The 16797-nt window shown below is 35.4% G+C and overlaps 1 protein-coding gene and 1 long non-coding RNA gene across 2 annotated transcripts in view; both read left to right on the plus strand.

Moving 5' to 3' along the window:
* The window catches only part of LOC311608235, a 379567-nt gene that overhangs the window by 278447 nt on the left and 84323 nt on the right, over positions 1 to 16797 (plus strand). The gene's annotated exons all lie outside the window — the stretch shown is intronic.
* Positions 13897 to 14540, plus strand: LOC311608205 (uncharacterized protein). Its single transcript, XM_084800562.1, has one exon. It carries the CDS (start codon positions 13975 to 13977, stop codon positions 14224 to 14226), a length of 252 nt encoding a protein of 83 aa, XP_084656688.1. The 5' UTR covers positions 13897 to 13974; the 3' UTR covers positions 14227 to 14540.

Raw genomic sequence — 16797 nt, forward strand, 5'->3', positions numbered from 1 at the left:
AAGGTAGAACTATTCCCAACTTTCTGAGAAACCAATGGAAATAAAAAAAAAGACTGAGATTCCATCTTACATATGTCAGGATTGCTATGATCAAAGCACAAGCAAAATCATATGAATATTTTTATGTGATCCAATAATCTTCTCAGTATTGGATTGTAGAACTTTGAAAGAAAAAATCTTTCCAAAGTTAAGAGGGCCTTGGGGGTAAAAGAGAGATTATAAGCTATAATGTATATTAGTTTTAATATTTCTTATTGCATTATACTGTATGTACACACATTTACATACACCTTGCAGACTTTTGGTACATCATCATTTGCTTTATTAAAGACTCTTATGCATGCATAACAGTATGTTAAACTGTTGATCTTCACAAACATACCCTCAAGATTTAATAAATGTCAATATTCTGCCATCGGCTCTCCCTATTCCTGTATAATTTAAAATCAATCTTTTTCATGACAAAATTTTCTTACAAATATTTTATTACAAAAGAAGTTTCATGTATATGGATATCCACAACTCCATTTCCACACCAATGATGTTTAACCAATCTTGGCATCCTCTAAAATTTAATTCATGCTAAACTTTCTTTAAATGCATTGAAATGTATTTTTCAGGCCTTTTTGGGGAGGAGTAGGACTCAGAATACATTTAGATATAATTTTCATTTCTTTTTAGAGATGTAATATTTTGTGGGATTCTTGTTCTCTGATGAACTATTGGCTACTGGTGCATCATAGAAGAGTGACTGACACTGTCTCCATTTGTGTTTATAACATGTAGAACCATGTTCTAAATAGTCCTCAAATCTTGGTCACATGTATGAACCGACAGTAAAGAGAGAGGGGGAAGGAGGAGAGAAAGAGAGAGGTTTGAATATTTTGAGGAAATATTTCTTGACCATTAGTATTTCTTTTGGTAACTCTCCATTTAGTTCACATAGCATTTTTAAAACTATGTTAGCTGTGAGGTAACTGAGACCCAGAGGCCTCAGTTTCATATGTAGATTCTAGGTTTGGGTCGTTAGGTATGTGTATTTAAATTGGAGTAACAACAGATGTCAAGAAGAGGTTGATAACATGAGCTTTTTGCAAAAACAATAATTGTAAGTTCTCCTTTGGTGCTTTGACCATCACAGTTCTGAGCCCTTTATCAAGTTGTATGGAAGTAGGCATGAGTTCTCTCCTGGAGAGTGGGCTTCAAATCCAATCAAAAAGTGGGTGGTTACCACTATAAAAGTTACATCGCTATTGAACTACAGGGCCCATATCCACTGGCAGGTAAATATCTCACACTGGCCACATTTGAGTATGATTTTCATTTCCCACAGCCTAAAAGCATTTTCTAATACAGTGAAGACTATCCAGTGGAAGGTCAGCTCAAGATTTTGATTTTAAAAGCTTGTCACCATTTCACCATTTATCACTTAGTGATGTGTCATGATAGAATCAATCAGAAATAGAGATGCAGATGGAAAACAGTTATATGTGCCAACGTTTAGCTCTTGTCCTACTTTAACAGTCACCTGGAGATGCCAGAGAAAACTCATGGAGGCAAAAAGGAGAATTTCTCACTAATGGGAATTGTAGACCATTATGAAGAGAACATGGTAAATAATGTTAGGTCAGTCAATTTAATATATGAGGCATTATTTACTGGTGCATACAGATTTTGTGTAGAGAATGGAGAATGTGATACATATTTAACTGACTAAAACTGTGTATGGCCATGTGTTTGGCAGCTCAGTAGTGTTTCTTCCCTTTCTAAAGCAATTTCCAGCAAGGAATCACTGAGAACATCCTTGCCTTTGGGTTATGTGTTTATCTTCAACTAATGAGACACGATCATAAAAGATTTAAGTGCGGAAGAGGCTTACTACATGTTATAGTTGTTGCAAAAGTCTAGAGGGATCATGATTTGTGGAACTGTAAGGTTTCACAGCATGTTTAAGACATTTTCCTAAAACCTCCCAGGATAGAAAGATAAACACAAACAAAAGAAAATTGTGTTAATCCCGATTCCTACAAATTTTTGAGATTGTACAGTATAGCGAAAGCATGAAGCACAGTGGATTTCTTCACATCATTTTACTGCCTTTTCAATGACCATTAGTCACTATCTTAATGTTCAGTTTGTAGGGCACAGTTTACTGATAAAACACAGTAAGATAGTGTGTGGGGGAAAATTATCTCTCCTAAGGTGAGTGTGCAAATAAATAATGTAGAAATTGATTAATTTATTTTTGTGTTGAGTTATATAATTAGCAAGAATAGTTAATACAGTTATCTTTACCACCAAGGCAGACAGTGAAAAAAACTTGCTGACATTCTTATTTTCTTTTTAATTTTAGCCATGGTTTATATTACACTGCTAATCAGCCAAATATCTCTGAGGTTCTTATGAGTTACTCCAGATGTTACTTCAAGAATTAAGGATACTACCTTGGAGGATTGCTTATTTAAGTTGCATGGAGCCTTCATTATTTCTTGTATTTATTCACCTTTCAGTACAGTTTTGCATGTTTTCCTGACCAGAAGATAAACCTTTTTCTATTGCTTATGTCTTTATTGGTTTTAAACTTATTTATTCAACAGAAAGTAGCCATGATATGTCTAATCCTTCAAGTTCAAGTTTCCAAATTGTAAATCCCTCCCCAAAATACTATTCAAAAAATTAAAATAATAAATGTTGGTATTCTAAGGAGGTAGGGGGAATGGAAAGATACAATTGATGAGATAGCAATCAGGATGTAATCTGAATAAATTATAGTAAAATTAATTAAAAATGATAAATGCTGATAACTTACAGTGGTGATATCAATGTCCATTACAACTGGCTTCCAAGAGGGAATATAAAAATAAATAAAGTCCAATACTGGGCTAGGAAATGGCCATATAGCAAAACAAAGGATGTTGTGTAGCTGCTCATCATTCTTGAATAGTAATGTTATTTCTAGTTATTGGCTCATTCAAAAGGCATTGCTCTGTGATAAGATATGAATGCTCACAAAAGTTTTGGAGGCATCGCTTGTATTATTTCAGTAATTTTTGTCATCTGAGCATGAATGTATGTGAAATGTGATTCCACATGTCCTAAATGTTGTAGACATATTGCAGCAAGAAAGTGAAAATTATTTAATTATAGTAATCTCAAAAATAAAAAGGAAGGAAATGAAATAGTATATAATTCTTAATGTGCTGCTTTTTATAATAAAATCAAAACAAATACATGTGTTCCAAGCATATGCTGGTATCAAAGAGAAGTGACTTCTAGAATAGCTAGAGCGCAGTCATAAAGAAGTAGCTCAGAAAGCAAACTACAAGACCACATACCCCTGTGGATGCTAACTGTGTTCATGGATTTATGATAATGGAGAGCATGAAATTCACCATTATACACCATTATCATAAATCTTTATCCCTAGACATATAGAAAGGTGGAGTTCAAATATTGCATTTCCCGATGTTTATCAATTTATTTTCTCTTCCGTGCCCACTCTTGCAAGGATTCAGAATTGAGCAGATAATCTGGACAAAATCGTCATGGTCCCAGGGAGAGATAAATTCATAAACATTTTAATTGATTTGTTTCTCTTATGCTTCTAATTCTAAAGCATGAAAATTCCATAAAATATTCACAAAGCATGCCCTGCACTAATTACTTAATTGGTTTATTTTCCTCTGCTTTATCGTGAAAGACACACTTTATGATGTTTGGAACTGTCCTTGGTGCTGAACTATGACCACTTTTTTGAGAATGGCTTTGGTATCTTAGAATTATTGCATGTCTCTCATGGTTGATGAACTGTGTGGTATGTGTGGACAGTCATATAAAATAATATTATTACACATGAATATAGTAATTGAAATGTTTTATATTATGAGAAAATGAGACATTATTTCTAATATGAAAATCCACAAATATATTTACTGATCCATAATTTAATTTTAAAATTAATATAAAATTGAGATTATGACTGACCATACCTATCTTTCTTTATTAATAGGTTACACTATGCATCACATTTATATTTCAAAGTTGTGAAGTCTGTATCAGTCATTTGGGGAAATGTTCATAATTTCATGTTTAAAGTCACAAAAATATAACATGTTTTGAATAAAAATGTGTCCTCAAAATATTGATGTTGAACTTGTGCTGAATGTATTTTTTCTGTCTGGAAGTAAACTATATTCAGTGTAAAAATGTCTGGTGTTTTCCAAAGAAGCCTTGAATTTAAAATGCAAAGTCACTGCTTGGTGGAAATAGGGATGTGGCATTTTATATCTGACAGTATCCCTGTTAATGGTGTGGTGATTTCTAGAGACTTTCAAACACAAAAATATGGTGATGACTCAGGTTACATTACAATATATATGATAGAAAATATGATTTTATCATCTGTGCTAGAAAAGAGAAGAGGACCAAGGAAAATGATGGGGACTGGAAAATTCAAGGGTGAGCACAGTGAAACATGGGATTCAGTCCTTATATGTACAGTCACAAAAGAACAAACATCCAGACCCTGAAGTGCATGACTGTATACTGTGAATGAAGGGTGCTACTCATTAACTTAAAGTTTAGCCTATGGTATAACATTTTAATATGACCAGTGCAGATCACTGAAGCAACTCCCAGTTAATCTAAAGCATGTTTCATAAATACAGCATATTTTCACATGTGTGCTTTTTTTGTCAATCTTCATGTGGACAGTGTTTCTCTCATGGTAATATTTTCTTACAGGTTTACACACAAGAAATATTATAAACATAGAGCACAAGAACAATAATTATTAACATAAGAGATTTTATTGAAAACAATTAAAGATAGTCCCATGTGAAGAATGGAGTTTGGAAATGTTGAGTGTGTTGTGTGTGGAATAACAATTGTAACATAATGGTAGCCAGAAAAAAGACTTTTAAAAATAAAATTAGACTCTCCAGATAACTACATTCAATTAATACGATGGATGAAGCATTTGAAATGTTATTTCTTCTCCCAAGTAAGCCAAGGTGGATAACTGTCATTTCAAGGCAAGTTAAGAGAAGATCTTATTTAAGAACCATATAGTCTTGGAATATTTCTGGGTTTCTCTCAGTAGAATCTATAGATCTAATATCTCTTATTTCAGCATGGTTACAGTAGCTGTATTCATACACATCCCAGCCACAGCCATAGCCACAGTCACAGCCACACCTAGAGCTACAGCTACAGCTGCAGCCAGAGCCCAGGCTATCATAACCTAGGGCAACATGGTAGTTACCATAAGAAACCATGATCTGAAAGAAGAATGTTTTCTTAGGAATTTAGAGGAATAGTGTCCTCTGATTGAACACTGTATCTACCCAGATTTTTAATTCTCTGACTGTGGTGTGTGAGACAAACAACAAGAAGGACTTCATCAGAATTCACTCTATTTACATTAAGAAACAGCCATATTATCATGATTTTTTTAAAAGAAAAATTTTCATGGTCTGGATACACTTTCCTTTCTTTAAGCCAGTAGACTCATGATCAAATTATATGATTTGAAGTGTAAATCATTATATTTACAAATCTGCATCAAACTAGACAAATTACGGAAGAAATATTTGACAAGGTTTTAAGAGAGTCAAAAAGTCAAGAATATGAACTACATATGTGAGCACTTGGTGCCTAGACATATTTAATCATACATGGTTTATTTTTATGAGATAGTAAAAGATCAATATTTCTACATCACACAAGAAGATTATGATGAGTGGTTTTTTAACTTTGTGTTGTTTTATTTTGAAGAATAATTTAAAAAGACGTTGCAGCACACTTCACAATAGAAACTGCATAGATGCCTATCAACAACAGAAGGATGGAAAATGGTGGCATATCCCCATGAAATTAATTTTAATCACCTACAAAGAAACTTAAACTCATAACATTTTCTGGAACAAAATGGAACTTGACATCTTGATGTTAACTTGACATCTTGGCTTGGCTTTCACTTTTGTTTATCATAATATATCAACCTTGTTGACTTGAAGCTGAAGTTACTGCTTCAGCATTACACTAGGTGTTTAGAGTGTTTTATCCCACTAAAGGCCCATGGTTTCTCTAAAATTGTGCTTGTCATTATTTAAAGGCAGAAAGAAGCATCCATAGAGTGTGCTGTATGCATCACCCTATGTAGGGTTGATTTTGCTGTTTCAGGCTCATTGTTTACTTTATTCTGTTTAGTCTGTTTGCTAGTGTTCACTTTTCAATGTGTCAGATTCCGTAGAGAAAGGGAAGGCATCCTTGTGTTGAAACATTCGTGATTGTTCTGTAATGATATTTGCTAAACTCCAATGATGTCGAATTTTCTCCTGCCACAATGATTCCACATGCAGTGAATTATTCTCATAAAATTGCCCAGGATTGCCACATAGAGCCCATAATTACATGCAAGTGTTCTAAATTCTGTTCAGAGGGTGACAGAATGAAACAGGTATTTGACACAGGGAAAAAATCTCACAGTGAAGGAATGTTGAATCATTCAGATGCAACACGATTATTTTAATTAAATTCTTGATATACATGCTACTGAAACCAGGTAGAAAGACAAAGACCAAGCACATAAATTTAATTTGAAGAAATCTTCCAAAAAGAATATAAGTACTTTTGAGGAAATCTACTATCTACTACCTCTGGGGGAAATATTATTTTTGGAAGAAAACATTTTTAATCAGTTGCTGAGATAATAAAATAGGATTTCTCTGACTGAGAAATAAGCATATTTTCTAACTTGCCTTATTGAAAGTGTCTAAAAATAATTAAGGCATTCTAGAAATAGTTGAGGTGCTCCAAGATCCATGCTTTTCACATCCAAGGTATAGTCATCATGTGTGAGATACTCAGAAGCATTGTGCTTCATTGTAGCTTTAGAAATGAGCAAAATCAAGAACTTCACAATAAGATGCTAAAGCAGCCTTGTTTTCAACAAATTAGACTTGAGAAGAGTGTGAACATCTTTAAAGTTGGCTAAAATGTTGTTTTCCAATGTGAGAATTAGGTGGTTATGACACTGACTCACTAAGTATGCATGTGCCCATGACATGCGTTGAGTCCCTCTGCTATAACAATAGAGGAATGACAAAGGTAAGGCAGAATAAAACTTTATATGCTTGAATGTTGAGATGCCAATGGTGCAAACTTAATGTAATGTTGAATAACAACTGAGCGAATTCTAGCATAGCTAACAGGAAGTGGAACTATTTTGTGAGATATTATTTAACCTGATTATGTCTGAAAATTGGTGGTGTTTGTAAGTACGAAAGGGAACACTGTTTTACACACATATATGAATAAAGCACAGATGGTCATATCCTTATCTCCACAGTGTCACCATCTCTGAATATGAACGTGCATATTATCGTGCATAAAACATGAGGCAACAATATAGAATGAGCTTGGGTCTTGGTTGGTGACTTGCCAGACATAGATGCCTTGATTTGAAAAATATTATTTGAAAAACTTAATATTTGCTTTGAAATCAAATCCATTTGTGATCAATTCATTGATATAAAAAATAAAATATTAAAAATTTACTAAGAGTCTAAATTTTGGGCTGTGATTAAACTTATAAGTGAAATATAGCCATAAAAATCCCAGAAAAGCTGTAGGCAAGGTTGTTTCCATTTTAGAGGGTGTCATTTATTTTACAGAGAACTATTAAATTATGATATGAATTTTAACTGGGGTTAGTCACTGGACTTCTTAAATTCAATGTACAGAAGATTTAGTTATACTTGTTGGATATTGCAGAAGAGGGTATGGAAAGATTGTAAGAGCAGGAAGGTCACAGAATTTGCTGTGAGTCTGTATCTCCGAGTAATGTTAGAAGCTGTAGCCATGGATTTTTACTAGCATGGTTACCTAAACATAAGCTGAATGAGCCTAGCAGTAGACAACACTGACACAGCAAAGAAAGCTCAGGAGACCAGAACCCTACACAAAGATTTATGGCTAAGGAGTGCTGAGAGCAGGTGAAATAGTCTTTCCCAGGGCAAGGCATACAAATTGGTTACTTAATACCAAAGGGTCAGCCCTAAAAACACACATACAAATAACAAAATAGCATAACATAGACTGGGAAAGTTGTTTTTTATCTATTTAGGAACTCTCTCTCTCTCTCTCTCTCTCTCTCTCTCTCTCTCTCTCTCTCTCTCTCTCTCTCTCTCTCTCTCACACACACACACACACACACACACACACACACACACAAAGAATTAGAAAAATATATGAGGACATGAATTTGAAAGAGAAGATGATGCATTGGACATGAGATTCTTTGTGAGGGATGAAAGGAAAGAGGAAAATATAATTTCAAACAGTTTTAAAAAACATTAAATTATTATTATTATTATTATTATTATTATTATTATTATTATTATTATTATTATAGTATTAGGCTTGGGATGTGGCTCTGTGATTAAGAGCAAGCATTGTTCTTACAGAGGACTCGGGATTAGTTTCTGGCACCCATGTTGGGTGGCTCACAAATGTATGTGCCTCTGGCTCAGGGCAGTGGATTGTACCCAAATACAGATAAGCACATATTTGTATAATTTAATTAAAAATAAAATTTTGAAAACATTATTTAATAACACTAATTTATATACTATTTCCAAATGTTAACTTCTTCTTCCTCTTCTTCTTCTTCTTCTTCTTCTTCTTCTTCTTATTATTATTATTATTATTATTATTATTATTATTATTATTATTATAAATTACCCAGCACTTGGGAGGCAGAGGCAGGAAGATTGTTGTAAGTTGGAGGCCAGCCTGGTCTATAAAGTGAGTCTAGGAGAGCCATGGCTACACAGAGAAACCCTGTCTTGGGAAAAAAACACAAAATTACAGTGCTGTTTTACAGTTTTGCCAATATCTTTAACATGTGGCTCTAGTGGCCCATAGCTCCTCCTGAATTCAGTATGTTCTAATCACATAAATCATTTGAATATTATATCTATAAAATTTCAAGTACTTTCAAGAGCACATGAGGATAAAGGCAAATATCTCTTAAAATTATTTTAGTATTCTGGAGCCTTTTAAAACATTGCTGGGTCAGAGATTTCACAAATCTTCACTGACAGAAACTGTAATGTGGAATATGTGTTGTCATTGGTGAGCCAGTTTATTAAGTTTAGGCAGTAAATGTACATCTTTCTTGATGTTGAAGATTTGTTTTTACAAGTTGAGAGCATTTTTCTATGTATACGAGGTAAAAATCTTTTGATCCTTTACTGGAAGAATTTGAAAATGTAATACTCTTTTTCCAAATTTTATCTCATACAAACATCAGCATTTTATAGATGATTAATGTATGAGAGACTTAATGTTATAGTGTCACTGTAGAGTATGTGTTTACAAAACACTGCTTGTGTCTCAATGTTTCAGTAACTTGGACACTTTGGGAGCTGGTTACAGAGTGACTCACTAACTCACATGAAATGGACTTCAAAAGCAAAATGCTTGATTGTAGATTTACCAGAATGACATGAAACTCTCGTAGCTCTACTGACTCCTGGGACCATTTTAATAAGGACATAAGCTCTTTATGAATAGCATGAGTTGAGAAGTTTTCTTGTGGTGAAGCTGCTAGGTGGCAGTAAAAGACATATTATACACTTCATGGAAGCAACACTTAAAATGTAGGTGTGTTTGATTGTGGTTTGGGGAAAAGAGAACAGCATGGTAGTCAGTCTTTAGAATTTAGGCATGTTTTAAACCCCTTACTTGTCACTTAGAAAACAAAACAAAATGATTCTATATGAAGAGGAAAATACCCAACCTCTTTGTAGCTCAGCTTTAAAATAGTCTGTAGTGTATATACAAGGACAAAAATCAGGGACAAATAAGAAAGTGGTACCCACCCTTTGATCATAGTCACACATGGGTTGCTATGTAGTGACTATTCATAGCCGAAAGTAAAGGTAAGTACATGTGGAAACAGTTAATTTTTTTTTATTTTTTTAATACATTTTTATTAATTTATACATATTACATCTCAGTTGTTAGCCCATCCCATGTATCCTCCCATCCCTCCCTTCCTCCCACTTCCCCCCTACTCCCCTCCCCTCCCCTAAGTCTGTGTCTGAGGGGGCCTCCTCCCCCTGAATATGCTCATACGGTATCAAGTCTCTCCTTGGTGACCTATTATCTTTCCTCTGAGTGCCACCAGGCATCTCCGTCCAAGGGACATGTTCAAATATGGGGCACCAGAGTTTGTGTGAAAGTTAGATCTCCTTCTCCACTCAACAGTGGAGAATGTCCATCGGCTAGTCCGGGTAGGGGTTCAAGGTTTTTACTGCCTATTTTTTCCTTGGCTGTTGCCACAGTTTGCGGAGGACCCCAGGGCCCAGACTCTCCTGTAGTTTTCCAGGACCCACTGGATCCTTCCATTTCCTCTTTCTCCCAGGCTTCTCACACCTAAAGTTTCAATAGGATGTCCTCCCCTCTTACCCATTATTCTGGTAGGTACAGTTTTTCATGGGGACATACACCTTGGACTAGTGTCTCGATATAAGTGAGTATATACCATTTAGCTCTTTTTGCTTCTGTGTGAACTCACTCATTATGACAATTTCTAGTTCAATCCATTTGTCCACAAATTTTGGAAATTCCTTGTTTTTAATAGCTGAGTAGTATTCCATAGTGTAAATGTACCACAGTTTCTTTATCCATTCTTCTATTGAGGGACACGTAGGTTGTTTCCAAGTTCTGGCTATTATGAATAAGGCAGCTATGAACATGGTTGAGCATATGTCCCTGTTGTGTGGTAGTACATCCTCTGGGTATATTCCAAGGAGTGGAATAGCTGGGTCTTGAGGAAGCCCTATTCCCATTTTTCTGAGACAGCACCAGATAGCTTTCCAAAGTGGTTGTACTAGTTTGCATTCCCACCAGCAATGCAGGAGTGTTCCTCTTTCTCCACATCCTCGCCAGCATGAGGTGTCAGTTGAGTTATTGATCTTAGCCATTCTGATGGGTGTAAGATGGAATCTCAGTGTCGTTTTGATTTGCATTTCTCTGATGACTAAGGAGGTTGAGCATTTCTTTAAGCATTTGTCACCCTGCACAAAACTCAAGTCCAAGTGGATTAAAGACCTCAACCTAAAACCACAGACATTAACCCAGTTAGAGGAAAAAGTGGGGAAGAGTCTGGAACTCATAGGCACAGGAGACAACTTCCTGAACAGAACACCAACAGCCCAGGCCTTAACATCAACAATTAATAAATGGGACCTCATGAGGCTGAGAAGCTTCTGTAAGGCTGGTGACACTGTCAAGAGAACAAAGCGACAGCCTACAGACTGGGAAAAGATCATCACCGACTCTTCATCTGACAAAGGTCTAATATCCAAAATATATAAAGAACTTAAGAAATTAAACACCACCAAACCAAATAACCCAATAGAGAAATGGGGTGCAGAGCTAAACAGAGAATTCTCAACAGAGGACTATCAAATGGCTGAGAAACACTTAAGGAAACAGTTAATTTTTAAAACTGAAATTTCCTGATGGTACTATAGTTCATTTTAAAAGATATTATTATCGTGGGAAAAAGGTACAGGTAGATATTTTTATAGCTGATATTTAGTGTTGTCCTTTCGAAGAGTCTAAGATGAAGAGAAAAGGGAGGTGTTTCTCTGAGTCTGAACACCACCATTTTCACCATTTCTTTTGCATTCCTTCAAAAGTAGGTGCAGCCAGTCACAAGGAAGCCTGCATCTGTAGAATTTGTTTTGTGTAAACCACGAGGAACATTCCCAGAAAAACTCTCATAAGTCTTATATTTCACAAGGCACAACAAACCCTTTGTGGCCTGGATTCCTGTAGACTTAGGTCAAGATTTTCACGTTATATGTATTAAATTCCAGGTTTTGAAATAGATTGAAAGACTTTCCTCGTTGAAAGGCCAAACATAATTCCAAAATGAGATTTTACGATATCATAGTAACTTTCAACATTGATTTCAGCTCATTAAAACTCTCAAATTCTTGCATCAGACAGGTAGAAAATGCATGACTTTGCAAATTACCTGTCATGTGTCGTTTGATATTGTCCAGTATCCCTTTGCAGATGAATGAATTCAAGTTTAATTACACAAATGAAGTAAAATCTTTGTAATATATGACTGTAAAAATGAGTAAATGTTTTACTTTAGTGATAAACCAAATTATATCTCATTCCATCATTTCTATTAGAAAACAAAACATCTATTGTATACTTCAAGATAATCTCAACACAAATCAGTGACCTAGCTGCACATTAAATATTTCCTCATTGTCCAACTTTCTGATGTTGACTATGATGTGCAGTGGTACATTGGGATTTGTGTGGAGCACCATCATCTATCATGAATTGGTGAATCAATTACCTGGTATTTGGTTCTACATCTTGTTGGTCTGAATCTAGTTGTTGAAGGCAGATGATGAGGCTGCCTTGAGGTCCACCTTCATGGAGACCCATTTAACCACCTTGGACCAGCCTGATTGTATGATCTCAGAGAATGCAGGAAAAGGGCTCCTTGGGAAAAACCAAAGTGTGCTTTTCTGCACTTTTAGATGCATCATCTTAACAAAGAATTTCTCATTCCCTAAGTTTCAATAATGCAAGTCTCAAAAATGAGGACTTTCTCATCCCTGTGTTTTCTTGCTATTAAACACTCTCTAATAAAGCTTATATCCAAGAACACATTTATTGGATAACTAAATAATATCAGAAAACATTACTCCCATACTTATGATGAGCTAGAAATTTTCTAAGTGCTGAGCATGGGCTGAGTAACTTGATTATCAAAATGCATATAGGTATAATTAGTTCTTCCCTGTCTATAGGTTTATAATGGGCACTGCAATTATGCTACTTAGACTACTGTGAATGGTAAAGATATGACTTAAACTACATGTGGTGGTCTATACTTAGCAATCTCGGCCTGTGGGATGTTTAAATACACACAATGAGGACCATGTCTACAGTGCTACAGACTAAGCCGAACTTTCTTAATTCCAGAGACCATATTCCAAAACAACTGTCTAAACCCTTAACTGACTTCTGTAAACTCAGCTCACTTTGCAAAGAATGTAAATTTACAGATTAGGGCAAGAATATATTTGCTGGTAAAATTCTCCTTGATTTGATTAAAATGTAGCTCTGAAAAAAATTATTGTTTTAGATTAAGAAATACCTGTATTTAACTTTGAGCCAGAACACAGAAATAAAGCCTTAAAATGTAAAGAATCCAATTCTATAAAACTTTTGTTATATATATATATGTATATATATGTGTGTATATATATATACATACATATATAAGTTTTGTAAATAAAATGCAATCCAAACATTTATTTTATGAATTTATATTAATTTAAAACAATGGAAAAATCTGGTATATCAAAAACAGAGTCAAAAATATATTATTGAAAAATGCAAAACATTAAACTGTTCAAGTTTGTGTTTGAGAGACTTCATGTCTGTTAATAATAAAACTTCTCTAATATAAATGAAAATACTCCACAGGGCATATGGATAAACAGTGTTTGAAGTACTACAGGATGATTCATAGAAGAGCTCAGGCTGACCCATTGGATACAAAGGCAAAGCCACACTGTTTGAGTATGAAAACATGCCATTTGCTGCTATAAGACCTTGACACAAAACAATAAATAATCTACATATTTGATCTGACTGGTACTTAGAAGATGAGACATTGCTTCACATTAAGAGCTCATGGGTGATTCAGCTGTGACTAAGCCACAGGAAATAACTTGAATGCCAGATTTAAAATAAACTGAACTAATTATTCAAATTGCTGTAGAAATATGGCCAATGACATAAGGCTCTAGTGGTCCCACCCATGCTGGGAACATATAAAAGGCCCTCTCTTCAGGCAGAACTACACAGACACAACTCACCTACACTCCTCTCTACCCAAGAACAACCTCAACAACCAACACCATGTGTGGCTACTACGGAAACTACTATGGCAACAGGGGCTATGGCTGCTGTGGCTATGGAGGCTATGGCTATGGAGGCCTGGGCTGTGGCTATGGAGGCTATGGCTATGGAGGCCTGGGCTGTGGCTATGGCTGTGGCTACCGTGGACTGGGCTGTGGCTATGGCTCTGGCTATGGCTATGGCTCACGCTCTCTGTGTGGCTGTGGCTATGGATATGGATCTGGCTATGGATCTGGATTTGGCTACTACTAATGAAGACACCATGAGAGACTCTTACCTGCTCCACTTGTGATTGCAGGATTACCCAATTCTCCATCCCACATGTTCTGAAGCTTAGACTTGCATGAAGATGATCCTACAGTGAAATGAGGTCCATGGTTGGCTGATATTGACCTGTATGAAGTTGACCCATTCCCTGACATTACCATCTCAAATGGAGTGGAATGAAAATCAGCTGCAAACTCTTATCTTTGTCATCATCACAATGATGACAATAGAGCAAAAGCCTTATTGACTTTTGTGTTAGAATTTGTATCTCTGATGTCCTAATAAAATTATTTAACCTACCAAGTTTTTCTAGTCATTTAATGCTCAATATTACATAACACTTTAAATTTAGTTTTCAAGAAAGAATCATCATGGGTTATGCATGGTTCATCAGAAAAACACAGTCAATTTAATGTGTATAAATGTTATTATATAATTGTCTCAAAGGTAACCAACCAACCATGTCCTTAGTTGTGTTTTAGATGTGCATCCTACGGTAGAGTGCATGTTATGGATTGTAAATTTGGTCAAAAGATGATGGAAGATTTTACTACTAAAATTTTGCTAAATAAAAATGTAGCTAAACTCATGTCTAAATATTTATGTTTGTAGTTAGATTGGTGACAATCTAACCTTCACTCACAGAATCCTCTTTTACTAATGAACAATGGTCAAAGAAATAACATATCAAAGTGGTGAAAACAAAAGAGTGTAGACTGGTCAACCCTAAATGAGACATATATTGCATCCATACTAAGGCCACATCATCAAAGTGGAGCTAGCCATATTTAAGAGTTGAAACTGGGCATTTATACTGGAACTGTCTGTCTTCTGGATATGATATAGCTATGGCAGTAATGAACACTCACCAGTGATAAACACCTGCATATTCCTTGAACACCCACCTATAAGAAGACATTCAAGTAAGATGAGCTAGGATTTAGAAGAAAATGACAGCAGAGTCTTCAAGTGTAAAGAGGTTTCCAATATCCTTTTTTTGTTCTGTACATTTGGGATTTTGAATTTTATGTGACCTGAGGAGTTAATTTTCTGCACTCACTTCTTTGATATTATTGAAGTCTCTTACACTTTGATAGGCATCACTATCCTTAGATTTATGATTCTTTTCTTCTCTTTTTTTGCCTTTGACCTGGGTCTCTACTCCTCATTCAATACCTGTTACTTGTAGGTTTGACTTTTTATGATGTCCCACAGTCTTTGTATTTTCTATTCTTTGATTTTTCTTTATATTTAAAGTTTTTAAAACTGAGTGATCTATTTCCTAAAGCTTTTCTTCAAGACCTAAAATATTTTCTTCTTGATTCACTTCTTCAGCTTCCTGAGATTTATTTTTAATTTCATTTCAGTTTGGATTTTCTTCAGAGATACTATCTCCATATGAAAATTCATTTTTACATCTTGAATTGTTTTCTGTTTCTGTTTTGTGGTCTTTATTCAAGCATTTGCTTATATCCTATTTTAATTCTTTGTACATATTTATAATAGCTCTTTTGGAACCGCTGTGTAGTGCCTCAACTAAGTTGCTTTTCTCATGGAACATTATCATCAAGCGTTAAGTTCTGGAGGACAAATATTATTTTGATTAATCATAGTTTATGGTTTTGAGGTGCTATATACGCATCTAGACTTAGGTCAATGATGGTGGGGTTTGGATTTTGTTTGTTTGGTTTGATTTATTATGTGATGCTGGTCTTAGCATTGCTGTATGGACATTTGGGTCTTTGTTTAATGGTACCTTGACTAGTCAGGTTGTTGAATCAACTAAATTGTATTTTATGGTCAGTTTTAAGGCCACTTTATTTTTTATTTTATTTTATTTTTATTTAGTTTATTCAGATTACATCTCAATTATTATCCCCTCACTTGTATCCTCCTGTTCCTCCCTTCCTCCCTCTTTCACCCATATTCCCCTCCCCTAGGTTTGTGACAGAAGGAAACCTTCTTCCCCCACCATATGGTCACATCTTATCAAGTCTCTTCCTGGTATCCTGTTTATCATTTCTCTGAGTGCCACCAGGTCTCCCCACCAAGGGGAAGTGCTCAAATATGGGGCACCATAGTTCATGTCAGAGTCAGTCCCCACTCTCCACATAACTGTGGAAAATTTCCTGTCCATTTGCTAGATCTGAGTAGGGGTTTTATGTTTACTGCATGTATTGTCCTTGGTTGGTGCAGTAGTTTGATCAGACCTCCCTGGTCCAGATCTGCCCATCATGTGGTGTTCTTCTTGTAGGTTTGTAGGACACTCTGGATCCTTCTATTTCCCCATTCTCCCATACTTCTATCTCCTAGAGTCCCAATAGGAAGTCCCCACATCTATCTCAATCTCTTGGTAAGTGAAGACTTTCATGGGACATCCCTTTTAAGGCCACTCTATTTTAATGAGGAAATAGGATTTCGGAAGTGGTGTTAGCTCATCAAGGTATAGATGGAACTTCTGATCCTTGGAGCAAACCTTCCTTAGCATGAGAAGCTACTCTCTGACTGTCTTCAGAAATCATAGGAGAGCTTTTTAGATTTTACAGGTGTCCTTTG

This window comes from Acomys minous, assembly GCF_964271855.1.
Source record: "Acomys minous genome assembly, chromosome: 11".
Taxonomy (NCBI): Eukaryota; Metazoa; Chordata; class Mammalia; order Rodentia; family Muridae; genus Acomys; species Acomys minous.

What these genes read in the sequence shown, in the direction of transcription:
- LOC311608205 (XM_084800562.1), top strand. Translation starts at nt 13,975, where the DNA reads ATGTGTGGCTACTACGGAAACTACTATGGCAACAGGGGCTATGGCTGC.